The sequence below is a fragment of the Clupea harengus genome, chromosome 7 (assembly GCF_900700415.2).
Source record: "Clupea harengus chromosome 7, Ch_v2.0.2, whole genome shotgun sequence".
Classification (NCBI taxonomy): Eukaryota; Metazoa; Chordata; class Actinopteri; order Clupeiformes; family Clupeidae; genus Clupea; species Clupea harengus.
Genome location: NC_045158.1, coordinates 23,376,563 through 23,399,062, shown reverse-complemented (window position 1 = coordinate 23,399,062; position 22,500 = coordinate 23,376,563). Strand labels below are relative to the sequence as shown.

The 22,500-nt window shown below is 49.3% G+C and overlaps 1 protein-coding gene across 6 annotated transcripts in view; it reads right to left on the bottom strand.

Annotated features, from left to right (window-relative positions):
* The window catches only part of gapvd1 (GTPase activating protein and VPS9 domains 1), a 45,525-nt gene that overhangs the window by 16,798 nt on the left and 6,227 nt on the right, over positions 1-22,500 (bottom strand). For 3 of the 6 annotated variants that reach the window (XM_042708310.1, XM_042708313.1, XM_042708311.1), the window contains exons 2-14: positions 18,837-19,054; positions 16,560-16,827; positions 15,562-15,908; positions 13,367-13,595; positions 13,004-13,090; positions 12,521-12,655; positions 10,507-10,699; positions 8,157-8,237; positions 6,803-6,960; positions 6,381-6,510; positions 5,507-5,632; positions 5,164-5,337; positions 1,460-1,597 (exon numbers count right to left, since the gene is read on the bottom strand). In XM_042708310.1, the coding sequence (XP_042564244.1) occupies positions 1,460-1,597; positions 5,164-5,337; positions 5,507-5,632; positions 6,381-6,510; positions 6,803-6,960; positions 8,157-8,237; positions 10,507-10,699; positions 12,521-12,655; positions 13,004-13,090; positions 13,367-13,595; positions 15,562-15,908; positions 16,560-16,827; positions 18,837-19,024 (2,254 nt within the window). In that variant the 5' untranslated portion in view covers positions 19,025-19,054. The remainder of the gene's footprint in view (positions 1-1,459; positions 1,598-5,163; positions 5,338-5,506; positions 5,633-6,380; positions 6,511-6,802; positions 6,961-8,156; positions 8,238-10,506; positions 10,700-12,520; positions 12,656-13,003; positions 13,091-13,366; positions 13,596-15,561; positions 15,909-16,559; positions 16,828-18,836; positions 19,055-22,500) is intronic. The other 3 variants (XM_042708312.1, XM_042708314.1, XM_031570889.2) reach the window with 3 other exon arrangements.

Below are 22,500 nucleotides of genomic sequence, written 5' to 3'. Positions count from 1 at the left end.
CATCTCTCTCTCTCTCCCCCCTCCATAACATCTTATTCCTCCATCTCTCCCTCCTCCTATATACCACACACTCTCTCTCTCTCTCTCTCCCAAATTGCCTCCATTTTCTCCCTCCCTCCTCTCTCACTCACTCACACCCTCCCTCCCATCCTCTCTCTCTTCTTCTCCCTTTCCCTCTCCCTCTCTCCCTCGCTCCCCTTCTCTCACTCATTAGTATGCCCAGCTCTCATTAACATGCTCGTTTGTAATAATATGCTGCTCAACTGCTCTTCTGAGCCTACTTTTCTGCTGCTTAACCATGAAACAAGCCCTAAACCCCAACACACACACACACACACACACACACACACACACACAGTATGACATGGAACAGCAGTCTTGATTAGTGATCAGATGATGTGTCTATGAGACCCTCTGTACTGATATGCACCTTAGCAGGGTTAGGCGTTTCCAGATGCTTCCAGACCCAGTACAATATCAGTGTGCTACAGCGCATGACCACCTGCACAGGACACACACATGCAGTACCTGTGCAGAGGACACACACATGGACAACTGCAGAGGACACACACATGCAGTACCTGTGCAGGACACACACATGCAGCGCCTGTGCAGAGGCACAACACCTGTGTGGACCTGACATACTTATGATGAGGTCAAAGGGCAGCAGCATCATCATCATCATCCCTACCAGCCCAGCCTACCTGTCCTTGTGTCTGTCCATCTGTCTGTCCTCTACCCGCCTGCCTGTCTCCCTACCTGCCAGCCTGTCTCCCTACCCGCCTGCCTCCCTACCCGCCTGCCTGTCTGTCTGTCTGCCTGCCTGTCTCCCTGCCAGCCTGTCTCCCTACCCGCCTGCCTGTCTCCCTACCTGTCTCCCTACCTGCCAGCCTGTCTCCCTACCCGCCTGCCTGTCTGTCTGTCTGCCTGTCTCCCTGCCTGCATTACTGAGTGGTCATTCTTAGTTCTTATTGGTCTGTTTGTTGTCATAGGTTTTACAGTCTATCTAACAGTTCAATTTGTTCGTATTCTTCTCTTGGTTGTTATGTTAGTGCTTAACTTCTAGCCCTTGAGCTTGTCTGCAGGTGGTGATACACCTGCCACTGGTCCTCATGGGATCATCTCTCTCACACACACACACACACACACACACACACACACACACACATTCATAATATTAAAACACAGTAGACTCACTACACTCTAATAATATGGCAGGTGTGACCTGGAATCTGTCATAAGAACACCTGCCTTTCCCACTGAAATATGCGTGTGCGCACACACACACATACACACACCAATACTTGGGACTTGAATGTCTAAATAAAAAAATAGGAATAACACACCTATGAAACCTCAGTAAAGCACACTACCAAGATTAAAATGTTGTGCGAGTGTGTGAGTGCGCGTGTGTGTGTGCGCGTGCGTGTGAGTGCGTGTGTGAGCAAACTCCACCTACCTGAGTCGCTGGGTAGCACCTCCACACTCCATGCCTCACTGGTGGTCTCAGAGATGGTGGAACCGTACGGGTCGAGGAGAACCGATCCAGAACCTGGGAGACACAGCAGACTGCCCAGCATGTTCTCCACCGCCGCGCCTGAACACACACACACACACACACACACACACACACACACACACACACACGTGTAAGAAGCAGCTTGCAGGAGCAGGCCCTAAGACTGGTGAGGGAAGGTCATGGGTTAATGGTTATATCTCCCTCACTGTGGGTATGCGCGCACACACACACACATATACACACACACACACACACACACACATGCTGCACTCAGCATCCTCCAGGTCATGACTTTGAGGCGTAGGCAGTGCTGGGCATTACTCATCTCCTCATTACCTCTTTAACCAGCAGAGTCTCTCACACACACACACACACACACACACACACACACACACACACACACACACACACACACACACACACACACACACACACACACACACACACACACACACACACACACACACACACACACACACACACGCCTCCTCCCACACACTCCTCTCCTGCTCTTCAGGGCTTCCAGACAGGCCACGGCTAACAAGGCGGAAGAAACCAAGGAAGAACAGAGCAAGCAAGAAGAGAAAGAGTGTGTGTGTGTGTGTGGGGGGGGGGGGGGGTGGACACAGCAGGTGTGTGTGGGAGGTTTGCTGGCCAGACGAGAGCACAGATCATGAGGGCACCATGTGGTACCAGCTCCTCCCGGCACGCCACCTTTCCATCTCAGCGCACACACACACACACACACAGCCTTACATACTCACACCCACATCCGCCCACACACACACACACACAGATATGGCACCAGCAGTAGGCAGCCCTCAGCAGGAGTGGGGTTGGCAGAAACAGTGGAAGAGTTTCCCCACTGGTTGCACGTGTGTGTGTGTGTGTGTGTGTGTGTGTGTGTGTGTGTGTGTGTGTGTGTGTGTGTGTGTGTGTGTGTGTGTGTGTGTGTGTGTGTGTGTGTGTTATATCGGTATGCATCTGTACGGGTTAAGAGACTGCAATTATGCGTGTAAACAATAGATTGTGAGTGCACTAACAGCTATGGCTGTGTGTTTGTATGCATATGTTTTTTAAAGCATGCTTGGGAGTTATGTGGAGCCCTGTGTGCTTATAGTGTGTGGACAAGCATGTGTGTCTGCCTTTCCTACTGACTGTGTTTACAGTGGTGTGAGTGTTTGCGTGTGTGTGAGAGCGTGTGTGTGTGTGTGTGTGTGTGTATGCGTGTGTGTGTGAGCGCGAGTGTGTGCAAGTGAGTGAGTGAGTGAGTGAGTGAGTGAGTGTGTGTGTGTGTGTGTGTGTGCGTGTGTTTCCTGCTGGCCGTGTTTACAGTGCAGAGAGCGGGCTGCGCAGGGCGGCCTGTCTTTCAGCCGGATGATTAAATGAGTGGCACCAGCAGAAGTGAAACAATTAGAATTTCTGCCTCATTATCATGGTAATCTTATCAGCTGGGTAATGAGGTATTAATGGGTATTTAATGTGCATCTCATAAGCCAGTCCCGCCGAGAAAACACATAAGGAAATGGCCGTAAACGCACTTAATGATGGAAGTGTCCCCCAACGCCACACTCGCAAGAATGACAAATGGGGGATGCAAATGAGAAGGAACCAAGGTCAATAAGACTGGAGGGACCGAGTGAATGTCAGAGAGACGGAGAGAGAGAGGGAGAGAAAGGTAACGGAGAGATGGAGAGAGGAAGATGGAGGGAGGGAGGAAAGAGGGAGAACTAAAGAGACAGAGACAGAGAGAGAGACAGAGAAAGACAGACAGAGAGAGAGAGAGACAGAAAGATGGAGAGGAAAGAGAGAGAAATAAAGAAACAGAGTCAGAGAGACAGAAAGATGGAGATAGAGAGAGAGAGAGAAAGCGAGACACACAGAGAGAGAGAGAGATAGAGAGAGAGAGAGAGGGAACGAGAGAGAGAGAAAGAAAGAAAGAAAGAGAGAGAGATAGGGGGAACGAGAGAGAGAGAGAGAGACAGATGGAGAGGAGATGGGTAGGGGAATGAATAGATAGAGGGAGAAAGACAGAAACAGATATGAAGAGACAGAAATGAGATGATTTAACTGCGCTGTGCTTAGATTCTCTCAGATACATTTGCAATAGATGGGACCGGAGTGTCTAGCACTTCCAACCCCAAGGCTTTTTTTTTACTATGTTAGGTAGTCTGCCATGCCTGATATTTTTGTATATTTCACCTAACTAAAAACCATGAGGCAAAAGTGGCATTTATGATTATATTCTAGAACACCTCAGCAATAATAAAAATGAGAGTAAAAGGAATGTAGTAAAACACGTTTTTTATTCAAATGAAATCTAAAGACACTAAAATTAAATCTAGTTTTAGAGGTGCTCAGACTTTGTACAAAAACACATTGTTAATATTTTGGAAGTTTTCTTTTTTACTCTGAGCCCTGTAAACATAGGTGTTTGCTCCACATAGGTGAGTTTGGCATTCAGAAAGTGTGTGTGGTTTCAATACTAATTCTAAGTAATATACAATGTGACACTTTTCTTCACTTAGACCACTATGCATATTGATGAGAAAGGTGTGAACATTCTGGGACACCTCGGTCAGTCAATGGCAATGACGTAATGGGCCTGGAATGTCTTTGTTCCTACAGGTTTACTTGACACATCATGACCCAATAGTGATCACTGAATTACCATCTCCTTATCATATGAATAGTTGTCATTTGCTAATGGGAGGGTCGAAACCTCACTCAGAGGCTGAAATTTGCAAGGGATTCGTAATATTGTCCTTACAAAGTGATTATTTATATTTTAGTTCCAAACTTTACATATTTTAAAAGAAAAGGGTTCAAGGTTGCTCTGGGTGTTAGTTTTATGTTTCTAGGACAAAAACTCGCAGAGATTTTTAAATATATTAATCAAAATACCACCAAGTCCCCCACGGGGCCCCTTGGGGCTGGAAGAGCTAGGCTGACTTTAGATTAGGAAATAAATAGTCTCCTTTTTAGAGAAAAGTTGTCATATCTCCACACGTCACAGAGTTATCAGTCCTGGGATGGTGTGTAACATGAGCACAGCTAAATCCTCTTCTGCTCAATGAGGCACATCAAAGACAGACACACAAGGCCATGAGAGATGAGCTCCTTTCTTTGTGTCCATTCAGAGAAGTGTTATTCCTACAACCCACCACATGGTGGCAGTATTCTGCACTTGATCCCGTCTCTATTGTCTGGTTAGGGCACTGTGAGGCCCTCTAGTGGCCACCAGTGGACTGATTTCCTGATATCTGGATTCATTAATTCAAAGTTATGATGAAATAAGCAGAGATGCACTGTAACTCCACACTACTGTTACCAGGCAACACAGACAGCTCACTCTGTTCACACGGCAACAGAAGATAACATGAGCTAAAGATTCATTAGTTATTAACAGCGACAGCTGAATTAGTATTACTTTGTTTGCAAACCCTAGGGGTCAGCTATGCTTTAGGCCTTTTTTTTCACTCTGAAAAATCTTGAATCATCATCTCTAACATTTCTCTGAGTTTGGCACAGTCAGGACGCATTAGGTTTGGGGGGGACGATGTGTCTTTTAGTACTCTCAGTGGCTCTGACAGGAAGTGTGCAGTGTTGCGGTGAGGTGCATCATGGGAAAGTGGAGGACTCACCTGCGATGTCCTGCAGCCGGTCCTCGTCCATGTTGGGGTCGAAGTCGCTGCCCAGCACGTCGGTGCTCCACGTCTCACTGACCGTCTCGGAGATGTCCCTGTCGTCCGTCAAGCCCATCATGTCGCGGATCTCAAACTTACGCAGCTTATCGTCCAGGTTATCCTGAGTGGTGGCTGAAGGGGAGAGAGAGAGAGAGAGAAAGTGAACATTTAGAATACACACCCACACACACACACACACACATCAAAAACCACACAAAAGCATCCACACACACACACACACACACAAACACCCCCCCCCACACACACACACACACACACACACACACACACACACACTCACCGTGCTCATGTTCCAGTAGCTGCAGTGCCTCGACGCCATTGCTACCAGATGGCCCCGCCCCCAGCTCAGAGACAGACTCTCCCTCCAGGTCCAGGGAAGACACCGAGTTAGAGCGATTAGATGGCCCTGCGCGCGCACACACACACACACACACACACACACACACACACACACACACACACACACACACACACACACACACACACACACACACACACACACAGAGAGAAGACAAGAGTTAGAGCAATTAGACGGCTCTGCACACACACAGTCAGTACAAACATACCCATTAGAAACATGTCTGGTGCCTACGGCCAAATCCCAGCCGTGGGGATATCTTTTACCACTCGTGTCCTACTGCTTAACTCTAGACCCCCTCAACAGCTGTGGTGCATACAGGCGTCTGGGTAGACTCTGGACACACACACACACACAGGCGTCTAGGTAGACTCTGGACACACACACAGGCGTCTAGGTAGACTCTGGACACACACACACACACACACACACACACACACACACACACACACACACACACACACACACAGGCGTCTAGGTAGACTCTGGACACACACACACACACACACACGTCTGGGTAGGCTCTGGACATTGAGCTAGCAGAAAACAAGGATAACTTACAAAACTACATCCACCACACACATTGAGTGTGTGTCCTTCAGGCTGAGGGAGACAGACTGTACGTATGTGTGAGGTGTGTGAGAGGTGTGTGTGTGTGAGTGAGTGAGTACGTGTGTATGGTGTGTGAGTACGTGTGTATGGTGTGTGAGGTGTGTGTGTGTGTGTGTGTGTGTGTGTGTGTGTGTGTGTGTGTGTGTGTGTGTGTGTGTGTGTGTGTGTGTGTGTGTGTGTGTACCCTCTGATATGCCCTCCAGGTTGTCGCTGCAGAGAGAGAAGCGGAGGGTTTTATCAGGTTTGCCGTGGAGCTTCACTTCGTCTGCTGGAGCATCCCCTGCTGCACTGTCAGACATCTGCAGGGACAGGACCTGAGCACACACACACACACACACACGCACACACACGCACACACACACACACACACACACACACACACACACACACACACACACAGACACAGACACAGACACGTGGGTCAGATGCGAACAAGTAACCCACACATAGACAGCGGTCTGGCATGGGATAGAGTAATCCCAAATTCCAGTTCTCAAACTGCCGGTTTAGTTGCAGTTACTTTTGATATATATTCTATAAGGAAGAGATGCTAGAGATCCTTCACCCACATCCACAGCACCATGACGCCAGCCAATCGGTGCTCACCTCATTCTCTGACATCATGCCAGGGATGGTCTGCGGGGTGGTGCCTAGCGAGATGACGAGCACTTCCTCTGGATTGACTTCCTGCAGGGACTCCTGGGAGCTGGCCTCTGGCTCCCCCTCCTGGGCGATGTTGGTACGGCTGCGGCTGCGGGAGCCTGCTGGGGGTGGAGGAGCAAGATGCAGGGTTATCGTGGTTACTGCTGATGCTGCAGAAGAGGCAGGCTCTCAAGAGGTACTGTTCAGTTTACTGAACACAGTCACACACACACACACACACACACACTATGAAACACTGAGCGGCAGCATTCAAACTCAACACACAGTTAGGATGGGCAGCCAAAGTGCACTCACTACCTCTAAAAACTACAAACATGACAGACAAGCAAAGGGGAGTGGTGTGGTGTGGAGGCACAGGTGGGAACGCGAGCAAGGAGAGACATTAACATGAGAAGAGTGACGTGTGTGTGTGTGTGAGACGTGTGTGTCTGTGTGAGACGTGTGTGTCTGTGTGAGACGTGTGTGTCTGTGTGAGACGTGTGTGTGTGTGTGTGTGTGTGTGTGTGTACGCACTTCTCCACTGTAGGAACTCACGGGCCATTTTTTAAAACTAGCAGGAATATTTTTTTTTACCAGACCTCACGCAGTGAATACAGCCAGCTTACGGAGTTAGCATGTCGAGGTTACGGTCACTGAACCTGTAAGCAGAACGTCAGCTGAAATAGAGGCTTTATTTCATCAGCAGTGGTGCTGGTATCACCATTTGTCCTTATCACCTTGTCATTTGTATTTCCAGCTGCCATAAAGCCATTTAATCGAGTGTTAGCAGCTTTATAAGTTCAACTCTTGACTCGACCTTGGGGTAATCCTAATGTTATCAAGAAATGCTCTGGCTTAGCGGTCTAATGTTGGTGCTGCCGCTGGAGAAATCCTCTCCTTATTGTGTAGTGCTTAGTGGAAGAGTGAAGGCTACCGCTAACCTCTCCTTATTGTGTGGTGCTCAGGTGTCCAAGTGTATGTGTGTGTGTGTGTGTGTGTGTGTGTGTGTGTGTGTGTGTGTGTGTGTGTGTGTGTGTGTCCAAGTGTGTGTGTATGTGTATGTGTGTGTCCGTGTCCAAGTGTGTGTGTATGTGTGTGTCCGTGTGTCTGTGTCCAAGTGTGTGTGTATGTGTGTGTCCGTGTGTCTGTGTCCAAGTGTGTGTGTATGTGTGTGTCTGTGTCCAAGTGTGTGTGTGTGTGTGTGTGTGTGTGTGTGTGTGTGTGTGTGTGTCCAAGTGTGTGTGTGTCCAAGTGTGTGTGTGTCCAAGTGTGTGTGTGTGTGTGTGTACGTAGCCTCATGCCCCCACAGGTTACCCACCAAACGGGGTGACAAGGGGCATGTGAGCAGAGAGGGCGGTGCTGGAGGCTTCCCAACACGTGATGGCGGCCAACTGCTGTCCTGGGGGTGACCACAGCAGGAAGAGAAGAGAGAGGGACGGAGAGAGAGGAGAGGGAAGGAGAGAGAGGAGAGAGGGACGGAGAGAGGGATGGAGAGAGAGGAGAGGGAAGGAGAGAAGAGAGGAAAGGAGATAGGGGAGAGGGAAGGAGAGAAGAAAGGAGAGAGGAGAGGAGAGGGATGAAGAGAGGGATGGATAGAGGAATGGAGAGGGGGATGGAGAGAGGAGAGAAGGATGGAAAGGAGAAAGGGATGGAGAAAGGGAAGGAGAGACGGATGGGGAGAGGACCGGATGGATGGAAGGAAAGGGAAAGTGAACAGAGGGAGGATGCGGAGGAAGAAAGGGTGGTGGATGAAGGAAGAAAAAAAAAGACCAGGTCAAGAAACTGTGCTTGCTGACGTGTAACAGCAAACAGGAGAGGCAAGATTAGGTGACACAAAGATTTGTGTTATTTTAAGATGTGAATTGTCAGAAGTGAGGAGAGGGAAATGGCTTTCATGCCTCACCGTTGACACAAGCTAAACACTGATCATAATTCACACCAGACATGCGGTCAGTCAACACAACACAAGCAACACCCAACAGACATCATGTTTCACTGCCAAACCAGAGCATCACAACACACGCAACGCCCAACAGACATCATGTTTCTCTGCCAAACCAGAGCATCACAACACACGCAACGCCCAACAGACATCACGCGTCTCTGCCAAACCTGTCCAGCGTCATCGCTTCACACATATTTACTCGTCCATGAATTAAGTCTAAAAGTCTCTTTCTTTCCCTGCACTAACCAGTATGAGGGGGAAACTGCAGCAAGCATGGATCCCATACTGTGTTTTACTGTCTTTTCAATGCTAATCTCCCGCCTGGTACACTGAGAGCTGAAAGCTATTATTCTGTTTAAATAGAAACTTCCTGAAAGAACGGTCCTGGTGCCAGAACAGCCACCCAGAGGAGTGTTTCTGAGGCCATCTGATGGGAATGAGTCTAATTTAAACCTGTTTTTCTAGTTGGGAGTCACACACACACACACTTCACTAAATGTAGCTGGCTAAATGCAATTACAGGAGATTCATTTATACTTGCTATAATTGGTTGTCATTTTAGTAATAGTGGCTATTAACTAATGCTGCTAATTGGCCTTAAATCAAACACAGGGCCTTATTATCCTCATCCCCTCTTACAGCTAAACTCTCTTCATCCATCACTTGAACACTCAGAAGGCTTTCGGAGAAAACAACACGTTTAATTAAATACATTACAAACTTTCTCTCCTGAAGAAGTTTTCCATTTTCATTTACGGCCAATCACTGACACTGTTACAGTACTGACGGACCATCGCTGACACCGTTACAGTACTGATGGACTATTACCACTGCAGAGCGCAGATCGGTGGCCATTCAGAGTGCAATGGACCTGTTCTCGTTCCTAATGGGGTTTTAGAGTGAGTGTGTGTGTGTGTGTGTGTGTGTGTGTGTGTGTGTGTGTGTGTGTGTGTGTGTGTGTGTGTGTGTGTGTGTCTGTCAATGGCATCAGAGGGGCTTTCACTAGGCCTGCTGAAGCTGAGGCTCATGGGTAAAACAGAGGGGAGGGCTTTGAGGGTCTCTCAACACGTGTTGCTTTCCCCCCCAAACAGGGGGGTAAATATGAGCAGGGAAGGGGTACCTTGGGGTAAATATGCCTTTGGGTAAAAGGGAGAAACAACGGGCAGAAAAGGATAAGAAGGATGTATTACATGCTGAGAAAAGGTCTCTATGAGAAGAGTGTGAGTAGATAGATAGATATTGTCTGCATAGTCAGAGAGGTGGTGATTACGGACAGGAATGCAAGGAGATGGGTTAACTATGGGAGGTAAGACAAAGTCTCTACGTCTGAATTTGGGTAACTGTGCAGAGGCAGGATATCTGTGCGATAAAACGGGGCAACTCTGTGCAGAGGAAGGGTATTTCTGGGCAGAGATGGGGTAATTATGGGCAGAGGCAGGGTGTGTGTGAGATGAGATGGGTACCTATGGGCAGAGGCAGGGTGTGTGTGCGATAAAACGGGGCAACTCTGTGCAGAGGCAGGGTAACTGTGTGATAAAACGGGGCAACTCTGTGCAGAGGAAGGGTATTTCTGGGCAGAGATGGGGTAATTATGGGCAGAGGCAGGGTGTGTGTGAGATGAGATGGGTACCTATGGGCAGAGGCAGGGTGTGTGTGTGTGTGTGTGTGTGTGTGTGTGTGTGTGTGTGTGTGTGTGTGTGTGTGTGTGAGATGAGATGGGTACCTATGGGCAGGCGGTTCTTCTTGTTGGCGGGCGTGGTGGCGGGCGAGAGCTGGGGCGTGTTGGAGGGCGTGAGCTCCAGGCTGTTGCTCTTCACCGTACGGGACTGCGGGACGTTGGACACCAGTGTCTCCAGGGCCAGGTGGTCTTCCTCACGGAGCTGATCGCTGGCCGTCACATTCCGCACAAAGTCCACCTGGAACACGAAACACATGGCGTGGAAGAGCCAAGATCAGCAACGCTACGGAATCTGTAGGCCCATTCTGCAGACTCAGAGTCTATAGTATCACAAAATCAGTGCTTTTTGTTACGTACGCACGAGAAGAGAAAATACCAACAGGCATATGTTCTAACTGTTGCATACTTCACACAATGCTTGACACTTTGATCAACATCACTGCGTGTCTAATGCACGTCGAAGCCCACAGACGTGAGTCTATTAGTAAACAGCCAATTTGACGTGAAGTTTCTATAGAAAGCTCTTTCACTAACTATATATTGTTCCAAATGTTTCTGCAAAGAACATAGAAGTGCACACTGTTGCCAATGCTTCTTTTACTTTCACATTGTCTGAAATGTTCCTATAGAATGCTGGTGGACTAAGCACACACTTCTGTTTCTATAGTATGCTGCTTGAGTAAGCACACACTGCTGTTTTAATAGTATGCTGCTTGAGTAAGCACACACTGCTGTTTTAATAGTATGCTGCTTGAGTAAGCACACACTGCTGTTTTAATAGTATGCTGCTTGAGTAAGCACACACTGCTGTTTTAATAGTATGCTGCTTGAGTAAGCACACACTGCTGTTTTAATAGTATGCTGTTTGAGTAAGCACAGACTGCTGTTTTAATAGTATGCTGCTGGAGTAAGCACACACTGCTGTTTTAATAGTATGCTGCTTGAGTAAGCACACACTGCTGTTTTAATAGTATGCTGTTTGAGTAAGCACACACTGCTGTTTTAATAGTATGCTGCTTGAGTAAGCACACACTGCTGTTTTAATAGTATGCTGCTTGAGTAAGCACACACTGCTGTTTCTATAGAATGCTGCTGGAGTAAGCACACACTGTTCCAAATGGCTTGCTGCAGTGGTGTAACTCTCCTTGTGTCAGTGACTGCACTTCACTTCACTTCACTTCACTTTCATTTCCCTCTGCAGCCAGGAGCTCATAATGAGGCTAGCTGAGGGGAAATGGTCAGTGATCATCATCATCATCATCAGCAGCAGCAGCAGCAGCAGCGGGCTTTACACTGGTTAGGACACTGGTATGGTTGTCAGGAGGCTACATTGGTCTGAGGGCAACATAAGCAGTAACATGAGCAGTAAAACACTGCATGGAACATTCAGCCACTCTGGAGAATCTTCACAACAGAGCCACAAGATCTTCCACCATTCTATAGAATTCCAACTTTCTTGATCGTTCTAACAGCAGAGCAGTGGAATATTCCATAGAACTCTGACACACCGGAAAGATGTTAGTGTTCCCTGACATTTGTACTGATTTGAGAGTAGTTTGTGTGGAGTCAGCATGTTGAAAGCTGAGGCAGCACGTGATGCATGTGAAAGTCTCTGCATCCAGTCTGACAAGTTGGGACCTGCCTGCCTGCCTGCCTGTCTCACCCTCTGGCACACGGGGAACGTGGGATGGATGCTGCTAGCCTACGCCAGGAGGCAGGTGATGGGAAGCAGGAACTGTCGCTCTGTCAGGACAGACACACCTCAAAAGGGGCCTGGATTAGAGCTGAGAGGCACGGCTCAAGGCCCTGAGAAACTGGCAGTTTTTGCATAAAGTCTAAAAGATTGCACACAAACCCATTTGTAATACTCATAAAATGTTCGTGCATGGTGAACAGACTTGATTTTGGCCCCCAGATTAAATGCTCTTTGTGAGAAGCCTGTCCTGCTCCCTCTAGTGGCTCTGTGGCTTTCTTAGCTGCTGGGATGCCGTGAGGATGAGAAGTAGGTGAAGGTGCAGAGGTCAGCCAGAGGTCAGCCAGAGGTCAGCCAGAGCCTTACCAGATTCAGCAGCTGGTTGTGAGTAATGTAGACCACAGTCCGGCTTAGGCCTTCCAGCAGGTTCATAGTGGACATGGGCGGAGTCTCCACGGCTCTCCCTCCAATCACCACGTCCAGGAAGGCAGACACACAGCTCTGCGGTCACACACACACACACACACACACACACACACACACACACACACACACACACACAGAGAGAGTTGGGTAAGAGGCCCCAGAGCTGAACTGAAAACAGAACGGTTACACTGAGAGTCACCATGAAGCAGTAGCACTCTGACTCAGACAGAGACATCACAGCATGAACAAATCTAACATGCACAACTCTCATCAAAAGGGGAAATAACTCAGATACAGTAGGTCAGATAAAGGCTACAGAGGACAGAAATAAAGAAATGAATCAATCTAAAACTCTAAATGTATACGGCTATAAATCACATGGTTTCCTGGTATCAAATCTCAGGTGAAACAGGAAGCTCTTACTTTGTCAAACTTGGACAGAGTGCTTTTCCTGCGGGGGTCTCCATCATCTGCATCCACCATGGCCAGCTGCTGGAGGAGCTGCCCTACCTGCCATATCACACACACACACAAGTCACACACTACACGCTATATGATCACTCACACAACACAGACGTTATTATCTTATAACAAACACACAGACGTTGTTATCTTATAACAAACACACAGACGTTATTATAACAAACAGAAGTTATTATCTTATAACAAACAAACAGAAGTTATTATCTTATAACAAACACACAGACGTTATTATCTTATAACAAACACCCACACCCACACCCACACCCACACCCACACCCACACCCACACCCACACCCTGCGTACCTGCATGAGGTTGAAGCGTGCGACCTCGTTGATGGGCGCGTCGCTGATGATGCCATACTGCTCGGGGCTGACCACGGCGGGGCAGATGAAGCAGGCCAGCAGCAGGTCCGTGCACATGGAGCGCACCTCGCCCACCTGCAGCCCCTCCACCCGCGACAGCGTGCGGAACATCTGGGACAGGACCCAGCGCAGGCTCTGGGGGAAGCAGTAGGTGTTCTGGCGCAGGCACCTGGGGGTGGGGTGGGGGGTGGGGGTTAATAGTGCTCGGGTCATGTGGGGTAAACAGCAGAGAGGCAACACCAGCATTTAACGGAAAAAAAACATAGTTATTTGTCGATTACAAACTCCCACGTGTTCCTTAACAAAAACTGGCTCGACAACAACAGGAACGGGTCTCGGATGCCAAGTGGGTGGAAAAACAGGAAATCCACTATGTAAACACTCTTGCTCTATCCCCACTAGGGATGGGCATTCGATTAAATTGTCTTAATCGATCGTCGGGAGAATTAACGATCGATTTTCGATTAATCATTAATATTTTTATATTAAAATTCACTATTTATAGGCTATATTAAAATGCAGTGAAAATAGAAAAAACACAGCGTGTTTCCTCATTGAGATATTTATTACAAGATGAACAACTCTTGTGGCAGTTAAACTTACAAGATGGACAACTCTTGTGGCAGTTAAACGTTATCCGTTCAATGGTTACACTTGAAAATATGCGCTGCTGTACTCTTAAGCAGCGGAGCCGACAGCTAGAAGCCGGTGCTCATAAACACAACTGACCTTCGTTTTTTTTTCTCTCTAACTAATTAATCTCACATTTTGAAATTCATTCATCTAGATTCATCGTGATTAAAAGTTTGTTTTCTTCTAAAGACTAAATCTTATAAATTAACGAGTAATCACTTCATTCATTATTTTAGACACTGTTGTTTAATTGCATTTTGTTCGTGCTCTCTCGCCATCAGCCAAGGAATGTATGCGAGACACAATGGTGCCCCTCGACGGTAAATCGTAAGAATTGTCCCCTGAAGCAATTCGAATCACCTCAGTCAGCCCACCGTCTTCAACTATGTTGATGGGCCGACAGTCACCCGCAACCTAAACTGCTACAGCGTTGGTAACCTTTTCACGGACTGGTCTAGTTAATTTCCTAGAGAAGTCGTGGAGTGTGGGTTGGCGACCATCTAACCTGGGACTGCTTTCGGTCGGGTGCTTTGCATTAAGGTGATAACTTAAACACGAGCTGCTTCTGTGATAGCTACATTCAGCTTGACAAATGCTACATACAACTTTAGTTTTGTCGATTGTTCTGTCATTTTGCCTCTTAAACAGAAACTTTCCGCCCAACAATCCCTCAGCTCTCTCCATCTTCAACTACCGTCTCGGTTTCTTCTATCTAACTGACTGCAGACAAGGGGCGGTTTCGTGCCACGGGTCAACGCGCACCGGAAGTAAACACAGTTGCGTTAACTGCGTTCAAATATTTGATTGCATTAATCTCCGCCACAATAATCTCATAGAATAACGCGTTAACTTTGACAGCCCTAAAATAAATAAATTACACGCACACTACGCAACAGAACATGCATTAGTTTTAATCGATGAAAAAATAATTTCATCGAGGAAATTCTTAATGATCAATTAATCGATCGTCGATTAATTATGCCCATCCCTAATCCCCACTCAACAGGAAACAAGTGCTTTCCCACACCTACGTCACCAGAGCTAACTGCCATTCTGAGGTGAAACACTTTTGGGAAACAATCATAAGGTGCTTAGCAGCATGACACACACCCTAGTAATACGCACCCATAGTGTGCTCTTGTCTGGCTACGCACCAAATGAAGCAGACCCTAGTATTATGCCCAATAGTGTGCTCTTGTCTGGCTACGCACCAAATGAAGCAGACCCTAGTATTATGCCCCATAGTGTGGTCTTGTCTGGCTACGCACCAAATGAAGCAGACCCTAGTATTATGCCCAATAGTGTGCTCTTGTCTGGCTACGCACCAAATGAAGCAGACCCTAGTATTATCCCCCGTAGTGTGGTCTTGTTTGGCTATGCACCCAATGAAGCTGTTGACCCTAGTATTATCCCCCGTAGTGTGGTCTTGTCTGACTACGCACCCAATGAAGCTGTTGACCCTAATATTATCCCCCGTAGTGTGGTCCTGTTTGGCTACGCACCCAATGAAGCTGTTGACCAGCGTCACCAGCTTGGCCTCGTTGGCCTCCACGGCGGACTGCACCCTGCGGCGGTGGGCGTCCGAGCCCTTCTCTCCGAACAGGCGCTCCTGCTGCGCGGGCGTGTGGCGCTCGGTGAGCTTGGCCGGGTCCGTCTCCAGGTGGTCCTCGTCCTCCACCAGCAGCTGCATGATGGGCTCGTGCAGCGTGGCCGTGAGGAAGAGCTTGGCGGAGTACAGGCCCTCGGAGAAGAGGCGGAAGAGGATGCTGAAGGCGCAGGTGCCGCGCCGCAGCAGACGCCGGGGGTTGTCGCTCTCCTTCAGCTCGAACTCGATCAGGTAGCGCAGGACCTGGCGGGTCGCCACAGAACCAGAACCATTAGGATGCAGCTCAGGTGGAGAACGGAGGATATCCAAAATCAAAAGCCACTGAATTAACACAACCGTCCTGTTTTAGTTCAGTTGCGCACATCCTGCAAATCTATAGTGTGCCTGAAGCTATGCAGGGTCATCCTTTTACACACACACACACACACACACACACACACACACACACACACACACACACACACACACACACACACACACACACACACACACACACACACACACACACCTGATCTGACCTGAGGCACTGTTATTCTTACAGACAGCCATTTTCAAAATGTCTACTGTGATCTGTCCCTGAGTAAACTGAGATGAGGGAACAGAAAAAGCACTTACACAGAATAGACTGCTTGCCCGCGTGGCGTATTCCATATAAATAAGGTTAGTTGTTACCCGAACCTTCAGAACACTTGAGCAACAGGTTTTGAAACACACACACACACACACACACACACACACACACACACACACACACACACACACACACACACACACACACACACACACCTCACTAACCAGCAGCATGCATACACTAATGTGAAGAGCACACCAACACTCAATGCGCCCGCCCACACACACACACACACACCCCCACCCACATCCACACACACACACCTGCAGCAGGTAGCTCTCGTCCTCCTGCATGATGCCGTTGCCATAGAGCGAGGTGAAGACGGAGTGTATGACGCTCTGCGTGTGCTCCTGGTTGAGCCGCTCCCCGGCCACGAGGCAGGACGCCACCAGGCGCGGGTTCTCCCGCAGGCGCCACAGGAACTCGCCGTAGATGCTCTCCTGGAAGCCCAGGGTCTTGTAGCCGTCCACGAACTGCGTGTCCTCCAGGACGCGCGCATGCTGGCAGCACTCGGCAGGGGACGCTTCAGCACTGGAGGGACACAGGAGGAGGAGACGACGAGCCGTTAATCATCTCGACTTTATTTATTTATTTATTTATGTATCTACTTATTAACTTATTTATTTAACAGGGACAGCACACCTTTATGAACATAACTGTGAATAAAAAAAAATGATCAGTTTTAAATGAATCATCACTGCTTTCATCACCATTACCACTCTCACTACAGCGGTCCTGTCATCATCATCACCATCATCATCACCTGCACTGATATTAGTACCATCATCATCATCATCATCATCATGTGATTTTTCAATGAGAAGTGGAGAAGGGCCGGCAGTGGGGAATTACGTGACTTGACTGACTTCACTGACTCTGATCGAAAACCAGCCACTGCTTTGGTCCCACTGTCAGCAACACGCTTTGGCCAGGAGCAAGACAAACACATTTATTGTGGGCACCAAACATTTGAGGTGGGAGGCCATCAAGGACCACAAAGCCTCACAATGTCACAAGGAGGTGATCTGCATCATAGAAGGAGTCTCCCGAGAACACACTGATCTGGTGAGGAGGGAGGAAGAGTGTGTTTGTGTGTGTGTGTGTGTGTGTGTGTGTGTGTGTGTGTGTGTGTGTGTGTGTGTGTGTGTGCGAGAGAGACAAGGAGAAAACAAGGAGTCGGCTCCAGAGAACACAGAATCTGATTCTGATCTGATGAGGAGGGATATTGAAGCGAGGGGGTGTGTGACTACAAGTTCGGAGTTTGTTCAAGTTTTAAAAGTGTTAAGAGTGTTGAAGTTCTGTTGCTGTGCATTTGAAGTGTGTGTGTGTGTGTGTGTGTGTGTGTGTGTGTGTGTGTGTGTGTGTGTGTGTGTGTGTGTGTGTGTGTGTGTGTGTGTGTGTGTGTGTAAAGAAAAAATGGATAATCCTAAGTGAATAAATATAAAATTAATAATTGTTAGTTGTAGACAAACGCTATCGAAAGGTTAGTTACACACAAAGGTGTGATTACAAAATGTTGGCTGGTGAAAAATATCAGTGGCTGGTATTAAATTACATTTCCATCCCTGCTGTGCCGATATTAATATTATCTCCGCCACCATCATCATCATCATCACTACCACCACCGCCTGTGCCGATATTAATATCATCATCATCATCACCACCGCCACCACCTGTGCCGATATTAATATCATCTCCACCGCCATTATTCCCACCATCATCTGTGCTTACATTAATATTATCTCCATCATCATCTGCGCTGATATTAATATTATTTCCACCAGCATCACCACCTGTGCTGATATTAACATGGTGGGGGTGGAGACTATCACCACCTGTGCTGATATTAATATAATCTCCCCCACCATCATCATCATCCTCATCATCCTCATCATCATCATCTGTGTCCTCTCCATATCTCCTCTGTCTTTTGCTCCCTCCCCTCTTCTTCCTTTGGCCGCTGTGCTTGACTATGAGTATCAATCACCACGGCCACCATTCATCATCATTAAAGCAGGAGGACACCCTCAACGTTGAGGGGATCCTAAATCTGTCTCATCACACACTTACATGCAACATATCTGTATCTCAGCACAATGTTTTAACACAAGAAATGAAAACATCTACTCAGAGAGAGAGGAAAACTCCATGTCTGTGTGCATATTAATATTTGCCCGTGTGTGTGTGTGTGTGTGTGTGTGTGTGTGTGTGTGTGTGTAGGAGTGTGTGTGCGTGCATGTATATGTGTGTGCATGTATATGTGTGTGCATGTATATGTGTGTGCATGTATATGTGTGTGCATGTATATGTGTGTGCATGTATATGTGTGTGCATGTATATGTGTGTGCGTGCCTGTGTGTGCGTGCCTGTGTGTGCGTGCCTGTGTGTGCGTGCCTGTGTGTGCGTGCCTGTGTGTGCGTGCCTGAGCGTGCGTGTGTGTGTATGTGTGCGCGCGCGTGTGTATGTGCGCGCGTGTGTGTGTGTGCGTGCATGTGTATGTGCGTGCGTGTCTGTGTGTGTGTGTGTGCATGAGTGTGTACCTGGTGAGGATGAGGCGGTCGAGGTTGATCCTCTGCTGCTTGGCGATCCAGGCGGCGCGGTAGAGCTTCTCGGCGGTCTTGAGCACGTCGTGGTTGAGCCGCTGGATCAGCTGCTTCTCGGAGGCCACGTACAGACGCTCCTGCTTCAGGTGGTGCGCAAGCGTGAGGATGTCCGGCTTCACCATCATGCAGCCAGCTCAGCCTGACACGAGCGAGCACTGATGAGGGGAGGAGGAGGAGAGGAAAGGATGGGAGAGGGGAGGAGGAGAGGGGGAGAGGAGGAGGAGAGAAGAGGAGAGGATGGGAGAGGGGGAGAGGAGAGGAGGAGGAGAGAGGGAGAGGAGAGGAGGAGAGGGGGAGAGAAGAGGAAAGGAAAGGATGGGAGAGGGGAGGAGGAGAGGGGGAGAGGAGAGGAGGAGGAGAGAGAGGAGAAGAGGAGGAGGAGAGAACAAGAAGAGAGGACAGAAGAGGACAGGAGAGGAAGAGAAAGGAGGAGATCAGAGGAGAGAATAAATCAGAGAGTCAGGAAAAAGAGAGAGAGAGAGAAGGAATGAAAAGAAAATGCGATGAGTGCCAAGTCAGAACCATCAGCACACAAGAAGCACATCACAAGCATCTGGGTCTGTCCTGAAGCCAAAGAACTGGCATCACACCCTCCAAGCCTTCGCCATCATCATCATCATCCTCTTCTTCTTCTTCATAATCATTCTCATCCTCGTGTTCAGTTTGCAGAGTTATGCTATGTTTTTCTTCCCTGTGCTATCTCTAAACGAAACGGAAAAGCATCCCCAAGCGGCCTGTGAGGTAACACACCGGGAGGCCAATCAAAGCTTCCCTCTCCTGAGCGCGTGGAGAGCGGAGAGCGGAGAGCGGAGAGCGAAGAGCGTGGGTCTCAGGATGGAGGAGGACGGTGCCAACTCCGCTCACTCCTCTCTATTTCAAACACGGCACTGCAGGAGCAGGAGTGTAACCCAGTTCTGCATGAAGACTCTGACATTTTTAGAGAGCGAGGAGTGAGGTGCGTGGGGGGGGGGGGGGGGGTACTGAAGGAGGTGGGGGTGTGGAGGTTAGCTATGAAAAGACCCTTCTGGAGGGAGAGAGAGAAAGGAAGAAGGTGAAAGAAAAGCAAAAAAAAAAGACCAAGAGATGCTGCAGCAGTCAGAGGAGATTTACAGGCAGGCAGAGATAAGGACGCCTGTCCCCTGGTGCAGGCAGCAGCATCAGGACCCGAGAGCAGAAGGCACGCTGGCCTTTAAAAACAAAGGCGACCCCTCCCCTCCCCTCCCCTGCTTTGAAGCCTCATGAATGGGCAGAGCGAGCAAATATGCAAATCGCATTACCCCAACCCGCTTCACAAACACCAGGGAGAACACAACAAAAACACACTCCGACACACACACACACACACACACACACACACACACACACACACACACACACGGAGCAGAGAGAGACCAGAAAATATTCCTGATTTCCAGCAGCATGCCTGGCTACAAAGAGCTCTTTGTGAGGACTCCAAGCAGGGAGGAGGCTGAGACAAGTAGAGGCCTGAGACCAGGAAGAGGAGAGGAGAGGCCTGAGGCAGGGAGGAGAGGAGAGGAGAGGAGAGGAGAGGCCTGAGGCAGGGAGGAGAGGAGAGGAGAGGAGAGGAGAGGAGAGGAGAGGAGAGGGGAGGTCTGAGGCAGGGAGGAGAGGAGAGGAGAGGAGAGGGGAGGTCTGAGGCAGGGAGGGGAGGAGAGGAGAGGAGAGGAGAGGAGAGGAGAGGAGAGGAGAGGCCTGAGGCAGGGAGGAGAGGAGAGGAGAGGAGAGGCCTGAGGCAGGGAGGAGAGGAGAGGAGAGGAGAGGGGAGGTCTGAGGCAGGGAGGGAGGAGAGGAGAGGAGAGGAGAGGTCTGAGGCAGGGAGGAGAGGAGAGGAGAGGCCTGAGGCAGGGAGGGGAGGAGAGGAGAGGAGAGGCCTGAGGCAGGGAGGAGAGGAGAGGCCTGAGGCAGGGAGGAGAGGCCTGAGGCAGGGAGGAAAGAAGCAGAGAGAAGAGGGGAGGCCTGAGCAGCCATATGCACTGGGAGAGGCCAAGCCTGAAGCACAGACACATGCCAGGTAAGAGGGAGGCAGGAGTGATGTAGGTCAGGACTGAAGGAGACGGACAGAACAGGAGAGATCAGGCCTGAAGCTGAAGGACAGAACAGGAGAGATCAGGCCTGAAGCTGAAGGCAGACACATGCCAGGCAGGGAGGAGAGGAGTGTGGGAGAGATGAGGCTCCAGTAGCTGCTACTTCAGGGCATGGAATTCTGGGAGAAGGGTGGGCAACTTCTCCAACATTGCAGATCTGCCTCAAGTGTACTGTGGAGTTAACCATGTCATGCATCAGGAATGGGTCTACCTCCTCTCTCTCTCTCTCTCTCTTCTTTCTAAATCTCTCTTCATCCCTCTCTTTTCCTTTCTTCCAACAGTCACCACTGTAGCCTTACATTGCATACTGAGCCAAGTGTGTATAGGGGTGTGTGTGTGTGTGTGTGTGAGAGAGAGAGAGAGTGTGTCTGTGTGTGCTCGTGCCTGTGTGTGCATGGTTGGTTTGTCTGTACATGCAGGGGAATGCATGAATGTACAGGTCAGGTATTTATCCAAAGCGACTTACAGACAAGCTGCCGCGATCGGAAATCGAACCTGGGTGACGCTAACCACTGCACCTACACACCGCGTGCGTGCCTGCCTGCGTGTGTGCCTGCGTGTGTGCCTGCGTGTGTGCCTGCCTGCGTGTGTGCCTGCGTGCGTGCCTGCCTGCGTGCCTGCGTGTGTGCGTGCCTGCGTGTGTGCCTGCGTGTGTGCCTGCGTGCGTGCGTGCCTGCGTGCGTGCCTGCGTGTGTGCCTGCCTGCCTGTGTGTCCGCGTGCCTGTGTGTGTGCCTGCGTGCGTGCCTGCGTGAGTGCCTGCCTGCGTGTGTGCCTGCGTGTGTGCCTGCGTGTGTGCCTGCCTGCCTGTGTGTCCGCGTGCCTGCATGTGTGCCTGCGTGCGTGCGTGCGTGCGTGCGTGCGTGCCTGCCTGCGTCAGTCTGATTTGGGAGATAGGTGACCCTAAGGATTAGGCTTCTGTATCAGCAGTGGTCAGAAGGCTTGTGCATTTCCAGATCAGAATGGTATTCACGGCAGTCGTGTCATTGTAGGAGAATTCGCAGAATCCCTTTGGTTGTATTCGCAGCTGCATTCAGGCACTCTGTGTATAGGTGACTGTTCAGAAGTAGCCTATTCTGCCTGTTCCATATAGGTGACTGTTCAGAGGTCTGTGTGTGCGTCTGCGCGTGCGTCTGCGCGTGCGTCTGTGAGTCTGTGCGTCCATCTGTGCGTGCTTACGAGTGAGAGGTGTCAATTAGTACAAAGACACAGAGTACAGAGACACACACACACACACACCACTCTAACCACAGATCACTGCACCCACTTGACCAGGCCTAGATCTGAGGAAGTGAGAGGAACGAATGAAACCCAACCAATCAATGAGAACACTCCCTGAGAAGTGCATTAGCGTGGGCCGCGGCCTCAAGTAGCTCCAGCACAAGCCTTTGTTAACGCCACAGGAAGTGAGAGCAGCGCTGATGGGTACTCCTGAGCCATGTCAGATCAGCCCCAGACCAGCCTCACAAGGGCCTACATACACACACACACACACACA